This window comes from Myxine glutinosa, chromosome 12 (assembly GCF_964187855.1).
Source record: "Myxine glutinosa chromosome 12, kmMyxGlut1.1, whole genome shotgun sequence".
Taxonomy (NCBI): domain Eukaryota; kingdom Metazoa; phylum Chordata; class Myxini; order Myxiniformes; family Myxinidae; genus Myxine; species Myxine glutinosa.
Genome location: NC_136272.1, coordinates 87,470,993 through 87,498,527, shown reverse-complemented (window position 1 = coordinate 87,498,527; position 27,535 = coordinate 87,470,993). Strand labels below are relative to the sequence as shown.

Here is a 27,535-nt window from a genome sequence, read left to right as displayed (position 1 = left end):
AGAGGAGATGAGAGAAACCCATTCAGGGCCACACGTTGACTACGACCAGAGAGGAAGTCCGCCAGCCATGCGTGGAGATTTCCATGGATACCAAAGGAGGAGAGTTTGGTGAGCAGAGCAGGGTGCCAGACCGTATCGAAGGCACGTGAAATGTCAAGGGAGACAGCTCTAATTTCCTGTTTGGCGTTGAGGACCTCCATCCATTGTTGAGAAAGCAGAAGCAGCATGTCCAGAGTAGAGTGACCAGGTCTGAAACCAAATTGATGATCAGAGATCAAGCCATTGGAGAAGAGGAAAGATTTCATATCTGAAGCAATGATAGATTCCATGACTTTGCTGATAATTGGGAGAAGGCTGATTGGTCTGTAGTTGCTACGATCTGTTTTTGCACCTTTTTTGTGCAAAGCGGTGATGTTGGCTGATTTCCAAGCAGATGGCAGATGACCTTGAGCAAAAGAGAGGGTGAAGAGAACAGAAAGAGGGAGTGAAAGAGCGGAAGAACATGATTTTAGGACCCGTGGGCTGATGCCGTCAGGACCAGTTGCAGAATCAGAGTCGAGGGTTGACAGAAACTTTTCCACTTTGTCAGGAGGAAAGGACACAGAGTCCAGGAGCAGCTGGGTACGACTGGGTACGGTGGGTACAGAGAGGGATGGGTTTGGGACACAAGATTTAGAGGCAAACACAGAGTTGAGGCATTCAGCTTTTTCACGTGCGGAGTCAGCCGTTAAGCCGTTTGAGGTGAGGGAGGGGATGGAGGGGGAACAAACACCAGAAACAGATTTGACCAGACGCCACCAGGATTTGGAAGAGGGAGACAGATAAGAGAGTTCGGTCTTGAGAACGGTGAGATATTGTTTCCTGGCTCTCCTGAGGGTGGACACACACTTGTTTCTGGCTTTGTGAAAGGAAATAAGATTTCCTTCCGTTGGATTTGCTTTCCAGGAGACGAAAGCAAGTTGTTTCAGGGCAACAGCCTCACCACAAGAATCCGTGTACCATGGACGGGAGGAAGGGTATGACAACTGAAGACGAGATGGGATAAATCTGTGCATGGGAGAGAGCAATTTACTTTGAAAGAATTCCCAGGATGAGTTGATGTCAGAGGCAGTAGAGATGGGAGACCAGTCCAGATGATTGATGGCTGCTTGAAGACCATGCCAGTTGGCCTGAGTGAAATGCCAGACTCGTCGACGCTGAGGAGGCTCTCTGAGAATGGTCAGAGAGATGTCCACTTTGACAAGCACAAAGCTTGAAGCCGGGAAAGAGACATTGGGAATGTTCTTCTTTTCGCTCACTTGGAGCACAGTGAGTTATGTTGTACGAAGCTGATAGTACCATCAGAGGAAATATATATTGGTTGGACAATTCGTTACTATTGTTGTTGTACTGTTATTCTTGTGTGATCTCCATACAAAATTGTTTGTTGGTAACAATTGGTGTCGCTTCACCATTGATCTCTGACATACAGAATAACACATCTTTCTGCCGTGAATCCTCTCAGGGCTCGGAGGTTCACTGTGACTGGGGTTTGGGGAGGAGCACGTAACAGAAATATACATACCTACGCACGCACGCACGCACGCACGCAGGCACACACACACACACACACACACACATACACACACACACACACACACCCAACAACAACAACAACAAGCATTTTAAGGCCATTTTCCCTGCCAGAACAGGGGTTAGCCTTGCGGTCCCCATGATAATCTTCTCCATTTTGCCCTATTTTCTGCATCTCCCCTTGTTAACCCCCTTGCCCGCATTTCTTCTTCGACCATCTTTAGCCAAGTCTTTCTCGGTTTTCTCAGTCCTCTACTTCCTTCTACATTCATTTCCATCACTCTTATCAACCAGTCACTTTCATCCTTCCTCAACACATGACCAAACCATCTCAAACTGTTTATCTTCACCGCATCCATCACAGGCTCTATTCCTGTCATCTTTCGCAATTTATCATTTGTCTTCCTCTCTCTCAACAATACTCCACACATCCACCGAACCATTCGCATTTCCACCCTTTCCAGCCTTCGTTGCTGCGCTACGTTCATTACCCATGTCTCGCTCCCATAAATCATAACATTTCTCACACGTGCAGCACACACCTTTCCCTTCAGCTTCAACAACACTCCCCTCCCCGTCAGCACGCCACTTAGTTCCCGAAACCTCTTCCATGCACATCTCACTCCAACAACCGTTGCCGAGTCTGATCCACCTTCTCCATCCACCTTCTCCATTCAGCATGTCTCCGAGGTAACAAAATGTGTTCACACCTTCCAGCTTCACGCCGTCTCCAAGATCCAACTCAACATTTCCTCCATCTGCAGCTCCCTCTGTGCACACCTGACACTTGAATGTGGCTGCCACACTGGTTAATGACCCTCTCAAACCACTACATTTTTGATGAACCCACTCAGTGCACATTGTGCATTGAATGGAATTCACTTCGACACCCTTCCTGCACACTGCACACGGCCACTTCCCAGTTCTTTCCACCTCACCACATGCTTTACCACTTGCCCATCACCTTCGTTTTTCCAATATTCACCTTCAGACCTTTTGTCTCCATGCATTCCTTCCACTTGTTCATCTTCTCCTTCAGTCCATCCATACTTTCTGCAATCAACACCAGATCATCTGCACACAACAACTCCCACGGTAAACCCTCCTTTACGTTTTGAGCCAGCACCTCCATCACATCTACAAATAGTAGTGGACTTAGTACCGACCCCTGATGCACTCCCACCTTCACCTCAATCTCACCACTGTTCCCGTCCTTCGTCCTTACAGCTAAGCGCGCTCTTTTGTACATTGCCATCACTACTCTGATCAACCATTCCTCCACTCCTAACTTCCTCAATGCCCATGTCAATACTTCATGTGGAACCCTATCGAATGCTTTCTCCAAATCAACAAACCCAAGAAACAACTTCTTCCTCTTCTCCATGTACTTCTCCTGCAACTGCCTCACAATAAAGAGCACGTCTGTCGTTCCTCTTCCTGGCATAAATCCAAACTGCATTTTATCAATCTTCACTTTCTTCCTTATCCTCCTCTCCAACACCCTTTCCAATACTTTCATTCCATGCTCCAATAACTTTATCGCTCGATACGAGCCACAGTCCAGAGGGTCACCTTTCCCCTTGTATAGAGGGACGAGGGTACTCGGTTCCAAATCCACTGGAATGCGGCCTTCTTTCACCACCAGATTACAGATCTCTGTCATTCTCTTCACACCCCAATTTCCCGCTGTCTTCAACATATCTCCCACAACTCCCGTCGGCCCTCCCGCTTTTCTACTCTTCATTGCTTTCATCGCTTCCTCAACTTCCTTCTCGGTTATCTTTTCTGCCGGTCCTAAAACTGGGTTACTCTCTTTGTTGCCATCCCATTCATTCTCTGCATTCAACAGTATTTTCATATATTTCTTCCATCTTCCTTTAATTCCATCTGGGTCCACAACGATTTGTCCCACTTCATCCTTCAAGCAACTCACCCCCATCACATCACACCTCTCTTTCGCTATCTGCTTTGCAATCCTGAATACCGCTCTCTGACCCTCTTCCAAATCCAAGCATTCTCCGGACATTTTCCGATATGCCTCCTGCGCCTTTGCTACCTCTTTCTTTGCAGCCTTCTTGTCTGCCTTATAACTTTCATGCTCTGCCTTTTCTGCCCCCTTACCCTTCGCCTTCTTCCTCTTCTCGTCAATCTTCTTTCCAACTTCATCATCCCACCACCATGTTTCCGAGTGCCTCGGTGGTCCTTTTGTCCATCCTCCACATACTTCACCAACAGCTCCCACAGACTATCTTTCATTGACATCCAACCACTTTCAAGTCAACCACATCATCCTCTACCATACTTGGCCTCTCTTTTAATGCCTCCCTCACTGTCACCTCTTTCAACCTCCACACCTTCATTCTCGGTTGGTACTTCACCCGCCGAGCTCTCCTCGCACCTTTCACCCATATGTTGCAGACAACCAAGTGGTGCTGTGAAACAGCCTCCTCCACTGGGATCACCTTTGTGTCCCGGAGGTGCCCCCGATCTCGCCGACGCGCACCAGCAGGTAGTCAACAGTTGTCGTCGACCCACCTGACGTGTTTGTGACAAGCTTATTATCCTCTTTCTGGAACTGAGTATTACAAATCAACAAATGAGCTCTATCAGCAAATTCCACAATCCTTTCACCTTCTCCATTTCTCACACCATATCCGTAACCCCCATGAACTCCCTCAAAACAGTCCATACTCCTTCTCACATGTCCATTTAGGTCTCCTCCTACCACAACAACTTCCTCATCTTTCACGTTTTCCATCAGCTTCTCTATCGCACACCAGAACTTGTCCTTCTCTTCATCGCTCCGACCAACCTGCGGAGCATATCCCGAGATGACGTTCACCAAGAGCTTTCCAATCATCATTTTCCCCATCATCAACCTATCACTCACTCTAGTCACACTCACCACAATGTCTACAAACTCCTCAGAAAACAGGACACCAACACCATTCATGCCTTCTGGGCACCCTTGCCACACAAACGTGTATTTCTGCCCCTGCCTACCCTTCACCATTCTCACACCACTTCCCTTCCATCTTGTCTCCTGCACACAACATATGTCCACTTCTTCTGACCAATACTTCCACCACGTCTCCTGATCTCCGTCATTGTCCCTACATTCCATGTCCCAAACCTCAGAAACCGATCTCCACGTCGGGCATCAGACGTTTCGTCGTCATAAATGGAGTGATTTCCACCCTTGCTTCGATCGGGTTCCCCACCTTGAGTTTTGACGAGAGGGAGTGGGGTCCTCCACGGGGTACTTCGGGCTGTACCCTGCCCATATGTCGTTGTAATTGTCACGGTTCAATTTTTGAGGCAATGTTTTTATGGCCGTATGCCCTTCCTGACGCCAACCCTTTTAGTCGCCTCTTACGACACGCAGGTAACGGTGTGCCTATTCTAAACCGGGACGGACACACACACACACACACACACACACACACACACACACACACACACACACACACACTAAACACACACTAAACACACACTAAACACACACTAAACACACACACTAAACACACACACTAAACACACACACTAAACACACACACTAAACACACACACTAAACACACACACACTAAACACACACACTAAACACACACACTAAACACACACACACAACACACACACACACAACACGCACACACACACAATACACACACATACAACACACACACACACAAATACACAACCTATCCATCCAATTCTAATAGATATTCACGGTGCTTAACCCACTGAATCTGTGTCAAGGTAAGAATATCTTGTTTCTAAACAGATGATATGTGCATGGCACACAGTTGGGTTGGGCCGATTTCTGAAACCTTTGCTATAGACATTGTTGCAATTCACCCCTTTCATGGAAGACGCCATTGGTGGATAAATATAGCACGAACTGTGACAATACTGGCTGACGATTGGCTGGGTGTAAATACTACTACGCCGCATTACCAAGTCACTGCACCCACTATGGCTACGCTACAATAAAATAGTGCTGCTTATTAGCGGAAATTACTTGGTGTTGGCCAAAATTCACCATTCCAACTTTTTATATTGATGAGAAAATATGTTTCTGAAATGTATTCAAGCGAATATAAGTTGCACCCTTTTAATGGAATGAAAGTGAACGAAAGTCGGACCTGCTCATGGCCTGCATGCCCCATTGAGCCAAAACTTTCAGGGTAGGAGTGACACCCATGCAGAATGTTTTTCTGATAATTGTGACGTCATAGGTCATGTGGTATGGCAGCCATCGTGGACTAAACGCAAATAAAAAATATATATATTTCTCGGAAACCGCTGAATGTTTTGGGGGGAATAAAAAAATATTCGTGGTCTCTGGAGGTCTATCGGGGGTCGAAGTGGATCCCGGGTTGACCCTTCAAATAGGAATTTGCTTTTTCCTTTGAAACTGCACACGCTGTGTCGCACAAACGTGTGCGACACAGCGTCAGCACGCCACTGCACAAACTTGACCACAACTTTCATCATAGTGATGTACAAAAGTATGTTCATGGTACGATGAAAATTGAAGTTGGAGGAGGTCTACGAGGGGCCAAAGTGGGTCCAGATTTCATCCCCCCGCCCCCCCCCCCCTGCAATATAGGTATTTGCTTTCTTTTTTGAAATTACACACACGATTCCGATGAAACTTAACCACAACCTTCACCACCCGTGATGTACCAAAGTTTTATTTTCACAGCATTAAAAAAATCGGGCCCTGAGGGGATCTACGTCGGTGGGCGGCAGGGGGGGGGGGGGGGGGTGGAGGGGTTGCCCCCGAAAATAGGTGTTTGCTTACTTCTCAGAAAGTACACACGCAATACTGATAAAACGGTGAGCTTCAGTGAGGTTATTCTACCAGGTGAGCTTCCATGGGTGTTGCCCCTGTTTTTAAAAAGTGGCATTATATTCTACACAATCTTTATTTAAACATATCACAATGTGTACACGTCAAAAAAAATCTATCTTCGTCATTATGGGCCCCTTCTGATCTCCCCCACTGATGTGCCAAAGGGGCCATAGTAAACCAGGCCCTGCAGCTCCAAACGTTACCCGATATGTAGAATGTAGATCTGCTGGTATATGTGTGACACCCCACCTTTTAGGATCTGCTGGTATATGTGTGACCAAAAAAAAAAAAAAAAAAAAAAAAAACCCCTTTAGAGGCCATTTTTCCCCGCAAGCGGGGGTTGACCTTTTTCGGGAACCGTGGTAGTTGTTGTTTTTCGGTCCCCTTTTTGAAGCAATGTTTTACGGCCGGATGCCCTTCCTGACGCCAACCCTTTTTGCCGCCTTTAACGACAAGCAGGGAATTACCAGTGAACTGGTACTCAATTAGCCGACCTCGGAAGGATGACAGGCTGAGTCAACCCCCCTGGCGTTAATTCAGCGATCGACCGGGTTTCGAACCCAGGATCCTAGGATCCTAAGCTGACACCCTAGCCGCTAGCTCAACACCAGGGTTGGTATATGTGTGACAATTGGAATAAAATTGAAATTTAGCATTGATTGGTTTTGAGACTTTTTTCTGTATCTGTGTATTGACCGCACTCCCCACTTTTAACTTTTTTTGCAGATAGAAAAGCGAATAAAACCACATATACTGTACTTAATGTCCAATTATTGAGCTGAGAGGGTTTCTTTTTCAGCTAAGAAAAAACTTTTGTGTTGTACACCAGAACTTATTTCATGAGTTTTGAGTCAAACCTTGGTTATGGCATCAGTGAGTGCTTGTTTGGAATATGCTTTTTATGCAAATGTAAGTATTTATTTGCAACGATTGTTTAGGATTCGGTCACAAATACATTTGTTTTGCTTCTTTGCAGATGTCACATGAGAAGACTGACTTCAATGTGGGAAAGAGTTCACCATCCTTTGCAAGGGAAACATTGGTTTCCCTTCTGACTGCAATGCTTCGGAAGGATCAAATGAGGAGGCTCATGATGAGGGTGAGGGATTGATACAGTTTTCAACTGCAGTATTTTATTTGCATGATCAAGAATGTTCACACATGCTGGGATTGCTGACATCCTATTGTTGTGGATCAAAATGCAATTGCTCACCAGTGCAGGTGATTTCTGATCGTGTTTATATTTGAATCCAACACATCCATTGTTTTGCAGGATGTTGTGTACCACGCCTGGTTCGAGGAAAATCACCCGAATAATTTTTTATGGTAACCGGCACTCCTTTTTTTCTCTTTTTACATCATCCATTCTTATAGTTTCTCTGCAAACTGGAGTCTCATGGAAGAGCATGGGATAGAGTACGTGAACATATAATAGGACAGCAGGGCATGTCTTGAACAAAATAAACATGAACTTCCGGTTCCAGGTCCGAGTGCATTCGACTTGAATCGTGCCATATGTATTTCCAGTTTATCAAAGCTTAGGGTTCAGATGAGATCCGTTGTCTCTCCACGTTTGTAGCTCTGCCACCAACAGTGGGCATAGGTCATGTTTTTGTCACGCCTGTCTGTCTATTTGTTTGTTTGTCTGTGAACAGGGTATCTCAAAGAGTTGTGGACGTATTCTGAGAAATTTGATGGAGAGGTTGAGTGTGTGACAAGGATGAAATGATCAAATTTTGGTGAAGATTTGGATCTGAGATTTTAAAAAGTGAGCTGTTTCTGCAATCAAACAATTCTGTAAAAGCTATGTCCATCCGTCAAAAATGAAGAAGAAGAAGAACCACTAACTCACCATGTTTAATTCTAAAGCGTTCCAAAGGGTAATTCCAATTGGTTCTGTTGTGGAACTAATTAATTTAGCCGTTATTGATAGACTGAAGACTCAATGATTAATGTCGACAAACTGTTCAAGATAATTGCTGATTTTTAATGAAACATGGAGGACTTTTCTTTGGTTACAAAAATATATACATCAAAGGACTTCAAAAAACCACTTGGTAAGAATCCAACTCCAGAAAAGAACACACACACACACACACACACACACACACACACACACACACACACACACACACACACACACACACACACACACACACACACACACACACACACACACACACACACACACACACACACACACACACACACACACACACACACACACACACACACACACACACACACACACACACACACACACACACACACACACACACACGATTTCTAAGCAAAATCCTGAAGCATTTGTGCAGTACAGCCTTTCTTGTACTTGTGAAGGAAAAGAGAATGGGGCTGGGCTGAGGGGAAGAGAGAGAGGAAGGGGTAACGAGATAAGAAAAGTTCCAAGAGATTCAAGCGTGATGAAGGCAAACTGGTTTTTCCATTCTTTTCATCATGGGAGAGGTTTTGGGTTACAGGAAATACAAATCAGTTATTGTGAAGCATGCAGTTATAATATAATACATTTCCCATTTTGTCTCAGAACATTCCCATGACTTGCATCAAATTAATAGAGCATTAACTCACAGTTGTGTCAGCCTACAAGAAAGTGTGTGATTTCATTCCAACAGGGAACTCCTACTCAGTTGCCAGGCCATTATCTATCCTCAAAGGGAGAAAAGAATGTTTCAATCAGTTACACATGTTAACACCTTGCAAGAAAGTTTCAGAACAACAATACAACATGCATTTTAAAGGCCATTTTCCCTGCAAGAGCGGGGGTTAGCCTTGCGGTCCCCACGACAATCCCCTCCATCCCACCCCATCCTCCGCATCTCCCCCCGTCAACCCCCCCGCCCGAACACCTTCCTCCACCATCCCCAGCCAAGTCCCTCTCGGTCCCCCCCGCCCTCCACCCCCCTCCACATTCATCCCCATCACTCCCCTCAACCAGCCACCCCCATCCCCCCTCAACACACGACCAAACCACCTCAACCCGCCCCTCCCCACAGCATCAACCACAGGCTCCACCCCCACCATCCCTCGCAATCCACCACCCGTCCTCCTCTCCCCCAACGACACTCCGCACATCCATCGAACCACCCGCATCCCCACCCCCCCCCCAACCTTCGCCGCTGCTCCACGTTCACCACCCATTCCTCGCTCCCACAAACCACAACACCTCTCACACATGCAGCACACCCCCCCCCCCAGCCCCAACGACACCCCCCCCCCCACCAGAACGCCACGCCACCCAGCCCCCGAAACCTCCCCCAAGCACACCCCACTCCAGCAACCGCCGCCGAGTCCGATCCACCCTCCCCACCCAGCACGTCTCCGATGCAGCTAAATGCCGCCACACCCCCCAGCCCCACGCCGTCTCCAAGATCCAACCCAACACCTCCTCCACCTGCAGCCCCCCCCCCCCACGCACACCCCACACCTTGATGCAGCCACCACACTGGCCAACGACCCTCCCAGACCACCACACCCCTGATGAACCCACTCAGCGCACACCGGATGGAGTTCACTCTGACACCCCCCCCCTCCCCCCACGCACAGCACAGGGCCACCCCCAGCTCCTCCCACCCCACCACACGCTCCACCACCCGCCACCACCCCCGTCCCTCCGATACCCACCTTCAGACCCCCTGTCTCCACACATTCCCCCCACCCGCCCATCCCCTCCTCCAGTCTATCTACACACTCCGCAATCAACACCAGATCATCTGCACACAACAACTCCTACGGCAAACCTTCCCCCACGCTCCGTGCCAGCACCTCCACCACAGCCACAAATAGCAGCGGACCCAGCACCGACCCCCGATGCACTCCCACCCCCACTTCAAAATCACCACTGTTCCCGCCCCCTGTCCCCACAGCTGTGCGCGCTCCCCCGTACACCGCCATCACCACTCTGATCAACCACCCCCCCCTTCCCAACCCCCCCAACGCCCATGTCAATACTTGCGTGGAACCCTATCGAATGATTTCTCCAGATCAACAAACCCAAGAAACAACCTCTTCCTCTTCTCCATGTGCTTCTCCTGCAACTGCATCACAATGAAAAGCACGTCTGTCATGCCTCTTCCTGGCATAAATCCAAATTGCATTTCGTCGATCTTCACTTTCTTCCTTATCCTCCTCTCCAACACCTTTTCCAATACCTTCATTCCATGCTCCAATAACTTTATCGCTCGGTACGAGCCACACTCCAGAGGGTCACCTTTCCCCTTGTATAGAGGGACGAGAGTACTCAGTTCCCAATCCAATGGAATGCGGCCTTCTTTCACCACCAGATTACAGATCTCTGTCATTCTCTTCACACCCCAACTTCCTGCTGCCTTCAACATATCTCCCACAACTCCCGTCGGCCCTCCCGCTTTGCTACTCTTCATTGCTTTTATCTCTTCCTCAACTTCCTTCTCAGTTATCTTCTCTGCCGGTCCTAAAACTGGGGTACTCTCCATGTTGCCATCCCATTCATTCTCTGTATTCAACAGCATTTCCATATATCTTTTCCATCTTCCTTTAATTCCATCTGGGTCGACAACGATTTGTCCCACTTCATCCTTCAAGCAACTCACCCCCATCACATCACACCTCTCTTTCGCTATCTGCTTTGCAATCCTGAATACTGCTTTCTGACCCTCTTCCGAATCCAAGCGTTCTCCAAACATTTTCCTACATGCCTCCTGCGCCTTTGCTACCTCTATCTTTGCAGCCTTCCTGGCTGCCTTAAAACTTTCATGCTCTGCTGTTTCTGCTCCCATACCCTTTGCCTTCTGCCACTCCTTGAACTTCTTCCTCTTCTCGTCAATCCTCTTTCCAACTTCATCATCCCACCACCATGTTTCCGAGTCCCTCGGTGGTCCTTTTGTCCATCCACATACCTCACCAACGGCTCCCAACAGACTAGCTTTCATTGACATCCAACCACTTTCAAGCTCAACTACATCATCCTCTACCCTACTCAGCCTCTCTTTTAATGCCTCCCTCACTGTCACCTCTTTCAACCTCCACACCTTCATTCTCGGTTGGTACTTCACCCGCCGAGCTCTCCTCGCACCTTGCACCCTTATGTCGCAAACAACCAAGTGGTGCTGTGAAACAGCCTCCTTCCCCGGGATCACCATTGTGTCCCGGATGTGCCCCCTATCTCGCCTACGCACCATCAGGTAGTCAACGGTTGTCGTCGACCCACCTGACGTGTATGTAACAAGCTTATTATCCTCTTTCTGGAACTGAGTATTACAAATCAACAAATCAGCTCCATCAGCAAACTCCAAAATCCTTTCACCTTCTCCATTTCTCACACCATATCCGTAACCCCCATGAACTCCCTCAAAACAGTCCATACTCCTTCCCACATGTCCATTTAGGTCTCCTCCTACCACAACAACTTCCTCATCTTTCACGTTTTCCATCAGCTTCTCTATCGCACACCAGAACTTGTCCTTCTCTTCATCGCTCCGACCAACCTGCTGAGCATATCCCGAGATGACGTTCACCAAGAGCTTTCCAATCATCATTTTCACCATCATCAACCTAACACTCACTCTAGTCACACTCACCACACTGTCTACAAACTCCTCAGAAAACAGGACACCAACACCATTCACGCCCTCCAGGCACCCTTGCCACATAAACTTGTATTTCTGTCCCTGCCTACCCTTCACCATTCTCACACCACTTCCCTTCCATCTCATCTCTTGCACACAACATATGTCCACTCTTCTTCTGACCAATACTTCCACCACTTCTCCTGATCTCCCTGTCATTAATAATAATAATAATAATAATTCATTTATTTTGTTTTGCGCTTTTCCAGAAGCCCAAAGGCGCTTTGACAGAGTGGAAAACATAATGCATAACAATACATGAAAACAACAATTGCAAAAAGACAAGAATCAATAGGGAAATATTTAAAGCAAAAGGAGGGAGAAGGAGAAGAGATAGTCAGGGGTTAAATGCTGTGGGTTGAATGTTGAATGCAGTGTTGAACAGGTGGGTCTTTAGTGATGTTTTGAATGTGGTGAGTGAGGAGGAGTCTCTGATGGTGTGAGGTAGTGAGTTCCAGAGGGTGGGAGCAGCGATGGAGAAGGCCCTGTCCCCCCAGGATCTGAATTTGGTCCGGATGGAGGGGGTCAGGAGGTTGGTACCAGCAGAGCGGAGGTTGCGGGTGGGAGTGTGTCTGGAGAGGAGGTCAGCCTGGTAGGATGGGGCCAGGTTATGGAGGGCTTTGTATGTCAAGAGGAGGATTTTGTACTGGATTCTCTGGGTGATGGGGAGCCAGTGAAGCTTGTAAAGGGACGGGGGTGATGTGGTCACGGGTCCGGGAATGGGTGAGTAGACGGGCAGCGGAGTTCTGAATGTATTGGAGTTTATTGGTGATTTTTGAGGGTGAACCATAGAGGAGGCTATTGCAGTAGTCCAGACGGGAGGTGATGAAGGCGTGGCTGAGGGTTTCTGCAGCAGTGGAGGAGAGGGATGAGCGGAGATGGGCAATGTTTTTCAGGTGAAAGAAGGCTGACTTTGTGATCTGTTTAGTGTATTTGTCGAAGGAAAGGGTTTGATCAAAGATGACGCCAAGATTCCGGATGTGAGGGGAGGTGGATACTGGGATACCGTCGATGTTGAGGGCAAAGTTATGGGTGGATTTTGTGAGCGTTTTTGGGCCAATGATGATTATTTCACATTTATCACAGTTAAGCTTGAGGAAGTTGATTTGAAGCCAGGATTTTATTTCAGTGATGCAGTTTGTCAGGATAGAGTGGGTGTCGGTGGAGACGGACTTGGTGGAGATGAAAAGCTGGATGTCATCGGCGAAGCAGTGGAATTGGAGACCATGACGGCGGATTAAGTGACCGAGGGGGGACAGGTAAAGGATGAAGAGGAGGGGGCCAAGAACTGAACCTTGGGGGACACCTTGGGGGAGGAGAGCAGTGGGGGATTTGCAGTTATTGATGGAGATGAACTGGCGTCTGTCAGAGAGGTATGATTTAATCCAAGAGAGGGCAGTGCCGGTAACGTTAAAGGTGGATTCAAGTCGGGTGAGGAGGATGGTGTGATCGATGGTGTCAAAGGCAGCGCTGAGGTCGAGGAGGACGAGAATGTTGAGGTTGCCAGCGTCAGAGGAGAGAAGAAGGTCGTTGGTGATTTTGAGGAGAGCAGTTTCAGTACTGTGGTTGGAGCGGAATCTGGATTGGAATGTTTCATACAGGTTATTGGCAGAGAGATGATGTTTGAGTTGAGTGGCTACAGCACGTTCCAAAACTTTTGACAGAAAGGGTAGGTTGGAGATGGGTCTGAAGTTGTTTAGGGTGTCAGGGTTTAGACCAGGTTTTTTTAGAATGGGGGTAACAGCAGCAATTTTGAGGGAAGGTGGGACGATGCCTGTAGACAGGGAGGAGTTTATTGTTGCAATGATAAGTGGAGAGAGAGCAGGGAGGGAGGCCTTGACAAAGCTGGAGGGGATGGGGTCAAGAGTGCAGGTGGCAGTTTTCATTCCTATGAGGAGTTCAGAGAGGTCAGTAGGGGAGATTGGGGAGAACCGAGACAGGGGATGGCAGGACAAGGGGGGGGGGGGGGGCAGGTGGTTGGAGGGGGAGCGGGTGCGGCGGTGGTCAAGCTGTTGTAGATGTTGTCAATTTTGCGTTGGAAGAAAGAGAGGAAGGAGATGCAGTTGTCTACTGTGAATGACTGGGTGGTGGTGTTCAGGGGGCGGAGGAGTTTGTTTATTGTCGAGAAGAGTGCTTTTGGGTTTCCGGAGCCAGAGTGGATAATGTGAGAGTAGTAGGCCGAGCGGGCGCGGGAGAGGGCATCTTTGTAGTGTTGTAGGTGGTCCTTGTAGGCTTGGGAGTGAACTGTGAGACCCGTTTTATTGCGGAGTCTTTCAAGTTGGCGAGCACAAGTTTTCATCAGGTGGAGTTCAGGGGTAAACCAGGGAGCAGAATGGGTGAAAGAAACTGTTTTGGTTTTTACAGGCGCAAGCTGGTCAAGGCAGGAGGAGAGAGTGTGGTTGTAGTAGTCAGTGAGGTCGGAAGGGGTGTATGAAGAGAGAAGTGGACATTTTTTCAGAGAGGGTGGATGAGAATGAGGTAGGTGAAAGAGCGTTTAGCTTACGGAAGTTGATAGTGCGATAATGCCTTGGTGTTGGGGCGGGGATGTTGATGGTCAGAGTGATGGCTAAGTGGTCAGAGAGGGTGAGGTCGGAGCCAGAGAGATGGTGCAAGTTTAATCCAGTGGAGCAGACAAGGTCCAAAATGTCACCACGGATATGGGTAGGAAAGTCGACATGTTGAGTGAGGTTAAAGCAGGTGAGTAAATCAGTGAAGTCAGTGGTTATTGTGGAGTCAGTGGAGTCCATGTGGATATTGAAATCACCAAGGAGGAGGATTGAGGGGGAGAGGGAACATAGCTGGGTCAGAAAGTAGGAGAAGTCAGACAGGAATGATGGGTGGGGTTTGGGAGGGCGGTAGACGACAGCCATGACTGACTGTGTGCGACCAGAGAGTTTAAAAGCCAGGTGTTCAAATGATGGAGCAGATGAGATGGAGATGAGGTTGGTCTTGATGTCTTGACGGTGGATAACGGCAGTTCCACCACCTCGGCCCTCCGTGCGTGGTTTATTGACGTAGGAATATCCATTGGGTGTGGTGAGGTTGAGTGTGTAGTAGTCCAGAGGTTGTTGCCAGGTTTCGGTGAGACAGAGAAAGTCCAGTTTGTTATCCAGGATGTATTCGTTCAGGATGAGGCATTTGTTGTTGAGGGACCGGGTGTTGAACAGGGTGAGCTTGATGTTGTTTTGAACAGCAGGGATGAATTCAGGTGATTTAGCCAGGGTTCGTAGGCAGGAGGTGCGATCGTGTGCGTTGCTGTGACCAGGTGCGCTGGGACGAAGTGTGAGAGTGCGCTGAGCCGACCAGAGGACGGGGATGGAGTGACCTGATTGCAAATAAACAAACTTACGACCGGAGCCACGGTGAATGTACCTGGGTCGTCGGAGGAGTCCATTTGATTTGATGGCAGAGATGCATGATGGGGTGGAGCGGGTATTGAGCAGAAGGAGCCTTGCGGCGGAGTACCGCAGAGCCATGCCAGGCAGGGGCAGAGAGACGAGACGAGGCCAAGGTTGAGGAGGTGAAACAATGGTCCCAACCCACGAGAGCGGGCCCGAGGAAACGAAGGAGCCAGGTAGGTGAAGCCAGGAGCAGAGCCGGGACCAAGCAGAGGGCAGGCAGGAGCAAAGGGTTGATCACGGCAAAGCGGAAAATGCAGCGGAAATCGACCGCCGCCGCTACAAATCTAGATCACGGCGGGAAACCGCCACCAAACCGCTGCGATGGTCACAACCCACGAGAGCGCGCCCGAGGAAACAGCGAGCAGGCGAAGGAGCCGGGCAGGCGAAGCAGGGAGCAGAGCCGGGGCTATGCAGAGGGCAGACTCAATGGCCAAATAATCCGCACGACCACCAAGAAAGAAAGCAACTGACAGTGGCCCGCTCGAAGAAGCGGCAAGCATGTGACGCCTGCGTCCTCTTCATACCGGACCGGAAGCGGATCCATTGTCCCTACATTCCATGTCCCAAACCTCAGAAACCGATCTCCACTTCGGGCTGTACCTTGCCCATATGTAGTTGTAATTGTCATGGTTCTCTTTTTGAGGCAATGCTTTTATGGCCGGATGCCCTTCCTGACGCCAACCCTCTTAGTCGTCTCTCACGACACGCAGGGATACGGTGTACCTATTCTAATCCAGGGTACACACTGGGAAACGTTTAAAACATGGAAATTCTGGGGGTGGTGGTGGGGGGGGGGGGGGGGGGGAGGGCGGCGTCAGCATCACGGCTGTGGTTTAAACATATTTAAATAATATATAAACAAAACCATGAAAAATAATCTGGGAAAAGTCTCGAAGTGAGGACGTGGATTTGAGAAAGAAGGAGCAGAGGTGGAAGGAAGAAAAACGAGATATAGGGGGCGGGGCACAAGTCGACACGAGGAGGAGAGCGAAGAAGCACGTGTCCGGGAGGAGAGAAATCATTAATAAATAATTTTTTGTTTACTTGTTTGTTTTGTTTTTAAAACGTTGGACAAAAAGGGTAAGATGTTCGTGAGAGGTCGGGGGGAGAAAAGAAAATCGAAGAAACAAGCAAATATTATGAAGGAAAGAACTTATATTCACAAAATACTGACGGGGGGGGAGGGAGCCTGGAGAGACCAGGCCGCGCATGAGGTGCGACAAAAAAAGACTAATTACACACAAATTTGCAATAATTACAAAACCAAAACTAAATAGAAACACACAATAACATACACAATAAAATAACCAGTGGAAATTTGACAAAGACACGAATGGGAAAATACTCAAACTTTGATGTCGTGGAGAGATCGAAGCAAGCCTCCTCGCTTGCTCATACAACAACTCAAACTCATACAAGAACAACGATACTCGCTCATACAAGAACAACAACACACTTGCTCATATTCCTAAATAAGTAGAGAAAATTGTTGTATGTAAGTTGAATCATATGGATCATGTGTAGTTAAACTTAAATTTATGAAAAGAAATACGAGGAGTCCTTGAACAAACAAAGGATGCTTTGAAACTTTTAATTATCGGCTCACCAGGCGTGGACAAAGTTATGGAGGCTGGTCCGACCTTGACCAGCGTTCAGTGATAACAACTTGGAGAAGCCCCTTTTCTTTCCAAACTTCCAAAACATTTCTTAAAACTTGTGTTTTCATTGGAATCTAAATACATAACTGTTTGCAGATCATGATCCCTTATGTATTTCTGTTCTATAATATATTCTAATGTTCTATAAATATGTTATATATTCTATAAAGAGTATATTTATTTGTTATACAATATTTAATTGGAAGAAGCTTATTCCTTTTCATTCAAACGTGTTGATTTGATTTTGAGAGGGAGTGGAGCCGTGCAGCTTGGTTGCCCCGAGCTACCATTTGCACACGGGCCTGCCCTGCGAGAATTGTCATTTGCACTGATTTCACACTTGTCCAAAGCTCTCGGACAAATAAAATGTAATACGCTCAACGCTGACCAATCTATGTATTTATGAAGCTCAAGTATCCAATTAATTTTGCTTTCACAGTTCTAAGGGGTAATTCTCAAGCTTTCTAGAGCGTATATTTACTTACAATGGCTACACCGCTGGTAGACTTTCAGTCTTGTTTTCTCCCTCTCAGGAAACACTCGTCTCTCCAAATATCCACACGTGCACCCACTCACGTAACCACAGCACCAACACTGGTAACTTGCAGCGGTTCATGCACACCGGAGGCCTGAGGCCTCACAACCAACACGGAGAGAAATATACCCACAATAATTATCCTTTATAACCCTGTATAATAATTATCTTTATAAGCCTGTAGAATGACCCGTTAAAAATGAATGAATGAATGATCGTTTTAAGGCCATTTTCCCCGCTGGAGCGGGGGTTAGCCTTGCGGGCCCCATGACAATCGTGGTTCCCTGTTTGAGGCAATGTTTTTATGGCCGGATGCCCTTCCTGACGCCAACCCTTGGTCACGCTCTTACGATGCGCAGGGATACGGTGTACCCATTCTAAATCGCGGTACACACCGTGATCATTCATCCGAGCAAGCTGGTACTCAATTTGCCGACCTCGGAAGGATGACGGGCTGAGTCAACCCCCCTGGCGTTAATTCAGGGATCGACCGGGATTCGAACCCAGGACCCTAGGATCCCAAACCGGCACCCGAACCGCAAAGCCAACACCAGGCTATGCCAACACCAACACCAGACTCGTTTGTAGAATGACCCGTTAGAACTTCAGGATTCTCTAGAACTCTCTATGAAACCCATAGGATTCAGGATTCTCTAGATCTCTCTATGAACCCATGCCAGACCGCTAAGAGGTGAGTGTCGGAGCTTCGGACACAAAGTGGAAAGAAATAGTGTGGTTAAAAAAAATCTTTGGTGATCTTCACTCCCTCTTTACCACTTCACATGTCTTGGCTTCATTGTCAACTGTATTTGAAGATGCTTGGTAGGGTTGCTCAGGGTAGTGGTGTTGTTTGCTGTCTAAATGTAGAAAACACAAATACCCGATGCAGTCTGATTTTCACCTCCGTGACAGCTCTTTTATTCTCACATTGTTTCTTATTTGTGACATGTATTTGACGACAGCTTAACAAAATCTTTATTTTCAGCAGGAATGCTGAGCCTGAAGTGATAAATGAATCTGTTGAGGAAGAGCCGCGAACTGGTGAGTTTTGAGAATTAATCTTTTCACAAAATGAATTATCGTCTCATTTACTAGTCCAACTAGAAAGAGCAATCAGAGATTGCAGACACTCGCGAGGATGTGTTTTCAGTGGTTTTTAAGGCTTTTGTGGTAAAGCAAATATGGCGGCCGAACCACGTGACGATGACGTTGAAGGAACTGCGCTCCAACGCGAGTCGAAAGAATTGACGCGACCAAAGACGGAATTCGTCCGAGTTGCTTTATTGAAACAAAACAGCTCAGGTATTCTCACAAGCCCGTTTATCGGGCAGCAATATATATACACATTTATGTCGGGAAGTTTGCCCGGCAAAAGCTATACCGGGCATGCCCGGGTGTCAAGGGCGAGCCTTGGAAAGGCGAGTCTGGACCTGCCCGGGCGTGTTTGGCTGCGGCCTGGCAAGTCGAGGCTGGGCGTGCCCGGGCGCTCTGGACGAGCACTGGAAAAGCGAGAGCGGGCATGCCCGGACGCTCTGGGCGAGCCCTGGAAAGGCGATAGCGGGCATGCCCGGATGCTCTGGGCGAGCCCTGGAAAGGCGATAGCGGGCATGCTCGGACGCTCTGGGCGAGCCCTGAAAAGGCGATAGCGGGCATGCCCGGACGCTCTGGGCGAGCCCTGGAAAGGCGAGAGCGGTTATGCCCGGGAAAGACGAGACCGGGCGTGCCCGGGAGGTTCGGGCGTGCCCGGGAACAGTGAGTCCGGGCATGCCTGGGAGAGGCGCGTCTGGCCGTGTTCTGGCCGGTGCAAGGCGATTGTGTGCATCCAGCGGTAACCGCTACAACGTTGTCTTTTTTTGTTTTTCTCCACCAATTTATCCCTCGATGATGCTCAAGAAGGTTTATCTTGATCGTATGAAGTTTTGTACTTGTCGAATTATGATGTCATAATGGAGGCACCCATGACATCATCATTAACATGTTATTTCGCATGGAGAGTTCTTTACAATGAGCCATGTCTCAATTTTTTTTATGCAGCGCTTTCGGAGATTTAGAGGTGGAAATTTTTTCGGTTTTTCCAAGATGGCGCCCGTACCACGTGTCCTATGACATCATAATTGAAAATTTCCTGTCAATTGGACCAACGGTTGCAGAGAAAATCGTATTTATTCTGTGCGGACAAACAAGCAAACAAATGAAAAATCACTCACAGAGTGATACTTGGCAAAACATCATAAAGTAGAATGGCACTCGGTAGAAGCATCCTTTTGACCTCAAAAATAGTTAGTGATTGAATTCAGTAACCTGATGTGCAAATCGTCTTCAAAGTTTAAGTTAATCGGATGAAGATTGATAATTTTAGAAGTTTGGTCTATGTTGACCTTTTTGCCTATGTTTACCTCAAAAATAGTTGGTGGTTGGTTTCACTAACCTGATGTGAAAGTCCTTTTCAAATTTCAAGACAATTGGATGAAAATTGAGGATTTTAGTAATTAGAAAAAATTGGTTGACCTTTGGCCTTTGTTGACCTTATGACTTATGTTGATCTCAAAAATAGTTGGTGGTTGAATTAAGTTTGCTGATATGTAAATCGTATTCAAATTTCAATTCAATCGGATGAAAATTGAGGCTTTTAGAAATTCGAAAAAAAGTGGTTGACCTTTGGCCTATGTTGACCTTTTGGCCTATGCTGATCTCAAAAATAGTTGGTGGTTGAATACAGTTTGCCGATATGTAAATCGTATTCAAATTTCAAGTCAATCGGATTAAAATTGAGGATTTTTGAAATTTGAAAACAGTGGTTGACCTTTGGCCTATTTTGACCTTTTGACCTTTTGACCTCAAACATATAGGATTTTGTCGGACCACAAACTCTACCATTTGGTGAAGTTTCGTTAAGATCGGTTTCAAATTGTGACCTGTAGGCAAGGATAAGTGAGCGGACAGACAAGATGATGGAATAGATGAGGAAGTTAAAGATACAGCTGCTGAATAAACATTTGAATGGCGTTCCGTAAGAGGCAACCTCTGGATTGCAGACGGTACCAGATGATGGTGAAAGAGCAAATCAATTTAAAATGAAAATATAAAACGACATGATCACTGAGGTGGAGGAAACGCTGAAAGGAAGCAAGTAATAGGTTTGGGTTGGGAAGGGTTAATGCGGTTCATAAAGATCATGGTCAGGAGAATGGATGACGTGACATGGTGGTTAAACTGGGTGTCCCGTCTGCCAGCATGAGGTGGTGAGTGTTAAAGATCACATGGTGTCCTTCACAAAGAGGAGGGAGCTATCACTGGCACCTGGGCAAATTCCAAATTCCTCCCATAACGAGCTGAGGGCACTGCATCAGCGGAACATCTGCCTTCTCAGCCAATGATGCTTGGTACTCCACAGTCTTGTCTGTGCTAAATATGAACATGGAAGAAGCCTGCTTTGTCTGATTCTAAAATATAAATCCCATTAACATCCATCCACAAACATAAATTTGCCTTCTTTGTTGTTGTCCAACACTGTTTCAGATGCATATTTGTGTGTTCTTTCCACCATTATTCCTTTATCCTTTTACTGGAGAGAATCCACCATTTAGAAATTATACTGTGTCCAACAGGACTGAACAGACGTAGTGAATTTACCTCTGAACTGTGCGGTCTGCTTTGCTTCTCATACTGACCGTGCACTTTCGAATAAAGAGATTGTTTCGCACGTGAGGCCCTGTGTCGGACTGTTTTTGGTTTTTTGGTCCGACTAAGGGTTGATGCCAGAAATGTCAGCTTGTCCTCGCTTGCAACTGTGGAAAGCATTGCTCGATCAATGTCCTTCCTGGCGATTCCATCCGTTCCATTAAATGAAACTAGCAACGGTAACCGCCCTATGGGCGGGGCTTCAATTGGGAGGCGCAATTCATATAAACATCCGTTACATCATATCACACGCAAATCATCAAAATCTAAACAAAATCTTTTATATCAATAAAAGCCACATCATTGTTCATATCGGTAAATATTATTCCATCGTGTTTCAAATTGTGATCGCGATCTGTTAGCGTATACACTGCCCAAATAGCTATGTGGAATTCTCTCATGTGGAGATTAAACGTCGTTTGAACTTTGGCCGAGGTCATTATTTACTTTTAATGATGTCTATATATGCATGATGTTTAATGATGTTTATATTGGTTTTGGGTCATCCTTTCCGCATATCTCATGGGATTGTGAGTTGGAGAGACGGCCGTGATGGCGGGGAGGGGGTTGGAATTCTCTCAAGCAGGGATTCAACCCGTGTCCTTATAAAAGGTCTTTGTCCGAGGTCACCGAGTCCGATCGGTGCAGCCGTTTGTGCGGCACCCGGGAAAACAACATCGTCACAATGAAAACATCGTCACAATGAACGTTATGCGAACGCGAATGTTATGCGGGAGTCCAAACCTGAGAATGCTGGAGACCAAAGCTGAAATTGGAAAAACTAAACAGCCTATTTTACTCCTGGAGATCCCAGGATTACCCACTCAAAATATCGTTGCGATCGGTTCAGCCGTTTTTGCGGTACCTTCGAACGGACAGACAGACAGACAGACAGACGGACATTGGGTGAATTATGGTAAGATGATGCTTCACAGGTGGTGTGTTTGCTCACAAATGTGTGGTCCCTTTGATGGAACTTGTGCTGGATGTTCTGTCTGGTAACATTAGTTTAGAGACATTAAACATCTCTCGGTATCTTTCATGACGAGTTAGCAAGTCAACGCCGGCACCCTGAACAAATTACAAATTCCTGTCTTTGCCCACTACAATCATGTCAAGCCTCGCCAACCAGTTCCTGAAAGACTTGGGTCAATTCAACATGTTCTGAGCCCTTGACCTCTTACGAAGGGGTATGGTTTGTGAACATTTGACTGGCAAAGAGGAAGACAAAGACTAATTTATGAAATTGATGTCTCATTTCCACAATGCACATACATCTGAACATGGTGACATTCTGTCCATTGTTCTTTTTCTGTCACGATATCTGTTTTATGTTAATTTTGCCTCTTCTTTCCAGGATCTTCTCTCTGTCATGGTGAAGATGTTGAGAGTACTTCCAGTGAGGATGATGAGAGTACTTCCAGTGAGGATGATGAGAGTACTTCCATTGAGGAGGTTGAAGAGTTCAATGTGGGGCAGGTCGTGGTAAGCAAGACATTCGATTACCTTTTCACAGTAATTGCTCGGTTTGTGTCATGGATGCTTTCCTGAAAAGTGCGACGATTTATCAAAACGATTTAAATCAAAACAATTTTTATGCCTCCACCGATGAAGGCATTATGTTTTCAGGTTGTCCTTCCGGATGTCCTTCTGTATGGCCATCTGTACGTTTGTGCATCTGTTCGTGATAGGATTTCATTACCACGTTAACTTGAGAAGGGCTGAAGGGATCTTAGTCAAACTTGGTGCATGTATCTATATAATAATAGCGTAAGGACTCGACTCTGTTATCCCTTTTACGCCGCACCCAGTGACCCGATGCCCACGGCACTAATGGATTTACAATCTACGAACCGCGCTCTTTGTTTATCACGTACAGCCATACTCGAAAAATCTGAATTAGCCGACGTTGGGGCCCAAAAGCATCCGATTAACTGCCGATATGACGCCATCTTACGACGCCATCATATTGGCGTCTGCTGGGCGAAGGCAAAGCAAGCCGTCCGCTGATTGGACAGTCGAAGGCGAAAGCAAGCCGTCCACTGAGTGGACAATCCAGAGCATGCATTTGTGCCGGTGTCGACGATCGTTGTTCACATACGCACTCTTCATTCTCATCTTTCTTCCTAACTCTTACTCGGACAAGCAAATCCCCCTATGCCATCCATAATGGTACACTCTATCCATACACCACATCCTCCCTTCCGTGGATGTTCCATGGGTTTCGGCTAGTATATAATGAGTTAAAGATGAACTGATTCGATTTTGGGGTCACGAGGTCAAAGGTCAGAGGTCCCGTTAAGTAAAAAATCTGTCGCTGTTCTAACTTGTGAATCGGTGATGGGATTTTGCCTGAACTTGGTATACGTATACATAATGATGCAAAGATGAACTCTTTATACTTTGGCACCAAATGTGAGAAATTCGGTGATTTTGTGATTTTGGTGAGCTCATCGGTCATGTCAGGTAATAATGTGATATTTGAGAACAGCTGAATGGATTTATATCAAACATGGCACAAGTGCTGTATGTGTAATGATGTAATAATGTGGGGGTATTGGTCGATGTGACGACGTCGGTTGGGGGGCGGGGGGGGGGGAGGGGGATGCCAAGGTGCGCTTACCTGCATGAGTCCACCCGATATCCTCGACCCTATAATAAATCCACTCAAACGACACAGGATGTAAAATGTATGGATAAACATGTCTAATGAAAGAAATGCCGGTAACAAACAAAATATATGATAAACTAAATTCCTAAATTGGAGTGCCCCCACACAGAGACTCGACTACAGACGAGGGATAAAATAACTGAAAATAAATACGTGTCTGTGTGCACTTAACTCTGAGCGTCTCCGAGATCTTGTCAGAAATCGTCAGATGCCTTGGCGGGAAAACACAAATTTGTTGGCACGCAGCGCGTGGTTGGGTATCCAGGCCTCGCTGCCCGGTGCGTTCACTCCTGGCCTCGTCGAGCTGCAGCGAGCAGGCAGCGCCTGTCCACTCATCGTTCTTGTTTGGGAAAACCGCAGCTCTTCCTCCTCACAACCTCCAGCAAGATGTCCTGACATGACCATTCACGATGAGATCCACAACAAAGAGAAGAATCAGAAGGACGTCGATGCGGAGAGAGATAAAAGTGCGATGCTGAGAGAGACCAAAATGCGACCGTTCACCAACAAACTCCGGAACGAGAAGGCGCAAGAGGAGACGTCAGCACACTTTCGTTCACCACCGGACCCAAACCGAGAAGGAAGAATGTCCGCCGTTCCACCTACTTTGTATGCGTGGCTCTGACGTCTATCGCTGGCACCCTGCACACATTGTGGAACAACAGTGTCGAAATATCTGCTCTGCCTCGAGTATGGGACATGAATATGATTATTATGATTATCACGTTGATGTGAAATAATCTCACTAAAATATGCAGTTTGGTGTCTGTCTTTCTCTCTGATGGTTTTTTTGACTGTGATACATTCTGTAGTTACTTATCCAATCTCAACCAAACTTGACAGGATGACTGAGGATTACACAATGAAAGTTGTAGCGCATTACTTTGCTCCCCTCCCCAAGGGGGGGTTTCTCCCCCGAGCGGGTTTTTCCCGCCATTGCCGTCAATGGGGTTGCGTGTTGAGGTGTTTTTTGATGTTAAGTTAGTTTTATCATTGCATTTTTTCCTAGGCAACTTCCAATAACAAAACTAACGATAATATTAATAGCATAATATTTATGTTATGACAAAACTATATTGATACCAATAATATCCCACCTCCCCAAGAGGTTTTTCCTCCTTGAGCAAACGTCCAGTTAACGTTTATAAATAGCTTATCATGGCATTTTTGTGGGAGCTGCGGCCTCCACCGGAAGTAAAAAAAAATTATAAACCACAAATACGTTGGATTAGCTTTTTAAACAGTCGCTAATGCTGTTGACACACTACATTAAGAAATTTGGAGGAATCCCGACACCCGTGTGAGGTAAGTTTTACTTACAGAACTGAGCGAAGAACTGCGGTACTCTATCTACCCCACAAGGGTCATGCTATATATATATATTTTTTTTGTATACAAGATCGAGGCTCATGAAAAAGCGAACATTAATCACACAGAAAGACAGACACACAAAACAAATAACATCGGGAGCGGTAGACAAGATGGGGAGAGAGGGGGAAGGACACAAACACAACATTTGAGAGCAGGGACCGAGAGACATGGAGACATCGAGAGAACTGTGGGAGGGAGAGGGCTTTGGGGGGAACGCATGGGAAGGGGGGGGGGGGGGGTGGGAGAGGTATAAAACGTATGGACACTGCCAAGACTTCCAGGAAAGAAGTTGGAATTTCAAACAAGGTGGATCTGGGGTGAATTAGTGGGGGTAGAAAAGATCAAGGTTTTGGATGGGGGAAGATAAGAGATGGTGGTGAACAGCTGTTTTGAAGACCTGGAGGGAGGAGTGTGATTGAAGTGAGTATGGGAGTTTGTTCCAGAGGCGGGAGAAAAGAGGAATGAAAGAGTGAAGGTGAGCAGAGAGCCGAGATTTCGGCAGTTTAACCATCAGAGGGTGGCTGGCAGATCTTGTGCGACCTGTAGGAATATTTGGGGGACAGAGCACAGAGAGAGCTGGGGGAGCAAGGCCGGAGAGGAGTCGGTAGAAGACAGAAAGACCACCTACCTGCCTGCGGTGAGTGAGTGAAAGGCCCTCAGAGATAGCTTCATCGCGGGAGATTCCAATGATTCTGAAAGCTTTGGATTCAACAGCGTGAAGCCGAGCCAGGTGTGAGGCAGGAGCACCAGCCCATAGGGGAGAACAGTATTCCATTGAGCTGCGGATGAAAGCCTTGTATGTGGTGAGGAGCTCAGGTGTGCCGAGGAAGGACTTCGCACGACGGAGGATGCCCAGTCGGCGACTGGCTTTGGAGGCCAGCTTGGAAATGTGGTTTTCCCAAGAAAGATCATGGCAGATGGTGAGACCCAAAAGCTTGAGCAACAGAACTTCTTGGAGAGGATTGTTGAGAAAGTAGATGGGAGGGTTGTCCAGTCGATCTTTTTGGAGAGACATAGTAAGAGTGTGAGATTTGTCAGGATTGAAAGACATGTTCCACATGTTTGACCAGTCTGTGATTTTGTCCAGGTCTTCAGAGAGTGAGGAGGCTGCAGACTGCCGATCTGAGGGAAGAGGAATGGAGCGGCAGAGAGTGGAGTCATCAGCAAAGAGATACAGAGGATTTTCCAGAGAGTCGGAGAGATCATTGATAAAGACCAGAAAAAGCACAGGGCCCAGCACACTGCCTTGGGGAACTCCAGCCTGAACGGGAAGGGGGAGATGAGAGAAATCCATTCAGGGCCACACGTTGACTACGACCAGAGAGGAAGTCCGCAAGCCATGCATGGAGATTTCCATGGATACCATAGGAGGAGAGTTTGGTGAGCAGAGCTGGGTGCCAGACCGTATCGAAGGCACGTGATATGTCAAGGGAGACAGCTCTGATTTCCTGTTTGGCATTGAGGACCTCCATCCATTGTTGAGACAGCAGAAGCAGCATGTCCAGAGTAGAGTGACCTGGTCTGAAACCAAATTGATGATCAGAGATCAAGCCATTGGAGAAGAGGAAAGATTTCATATCCGAAGCAATGATGGATTCCATGACTTTGCTGATAATTGGGAGCAGGCTGATTGGTCTGTAGTTGCAAGGATCTGTTTTTGCACCTTTTTTGTGTAAAGCGGTAATGTTTGCTGATTTCCAGGATGCTGGCAGATGACCTTGAGCAAAAGATAGGGTGAAAAGAACAGAGAGAGGGTGAGATAGAGCAGCAGAGCAGGATTTTAGGACCCGTGGGCTGATGCCATCTGGTCCAGTTGCAGAATCAGAGTCGAGGTTTGACAAAAACTCCTCCACCTTGTCAGGAGAGAAGGTCACAGAGTCCAGGAGCAGTTTGGTTCGACTGGGAAAGGTGGGAACAGAGAGAGATGGGTTTGGGACTAAGGATTTTGAGGCAAACACAGAGTTGAGGCATTCGGCTTTGTCACGTGCGATGTCAACTGTGTGGCCATTTGAGGTAAGGGAGGGGATGGAGGGGGAACAAACACCAGAAACGGATTTGACCAGACGCCACCAGGATTTGGAGGAAGGAGACAGGTTTGAGAGTTCATTCTTGAGTGAGGAGAGATAGTGCTTCCTGGCACTCCTGAGGGTAGACACACACTTGTTC

General features: G+C 47.1%; 1 protein-coding gene across 1 annotated transcript in view; it reads left to right on the top strand.

Annotated features, from left to right (window-relative positions):
* LOC137437583 (uncharacterized) overlaps window positions 1-27,535 on the top strand; it is a 230,052-nt gene that overhangs the window by 179,029 nt on the left and 23,488 nt on the right. Inside the window, exons 18-21 of the mRNA XM_078766282.1 lie at window positions 7,405-7,527; window positions 7,702-7,754; window positions 18,632-18,687; window positions 22,685-22,812. Coding sequence (XP_078622408.1) covers window positions 7,405-7,527; window positions 7,702-7,754; window positions 18,632-18,687; window positions 22,685-22,812 — 360 coding nt within the window. The remainder of the gene's footprint in view (window positions 1-7,404; window positions 7,528-7,701; window positions 7,755-18,631; window positions 18,688-22,684; window positions 22,813-27,535) is intronic.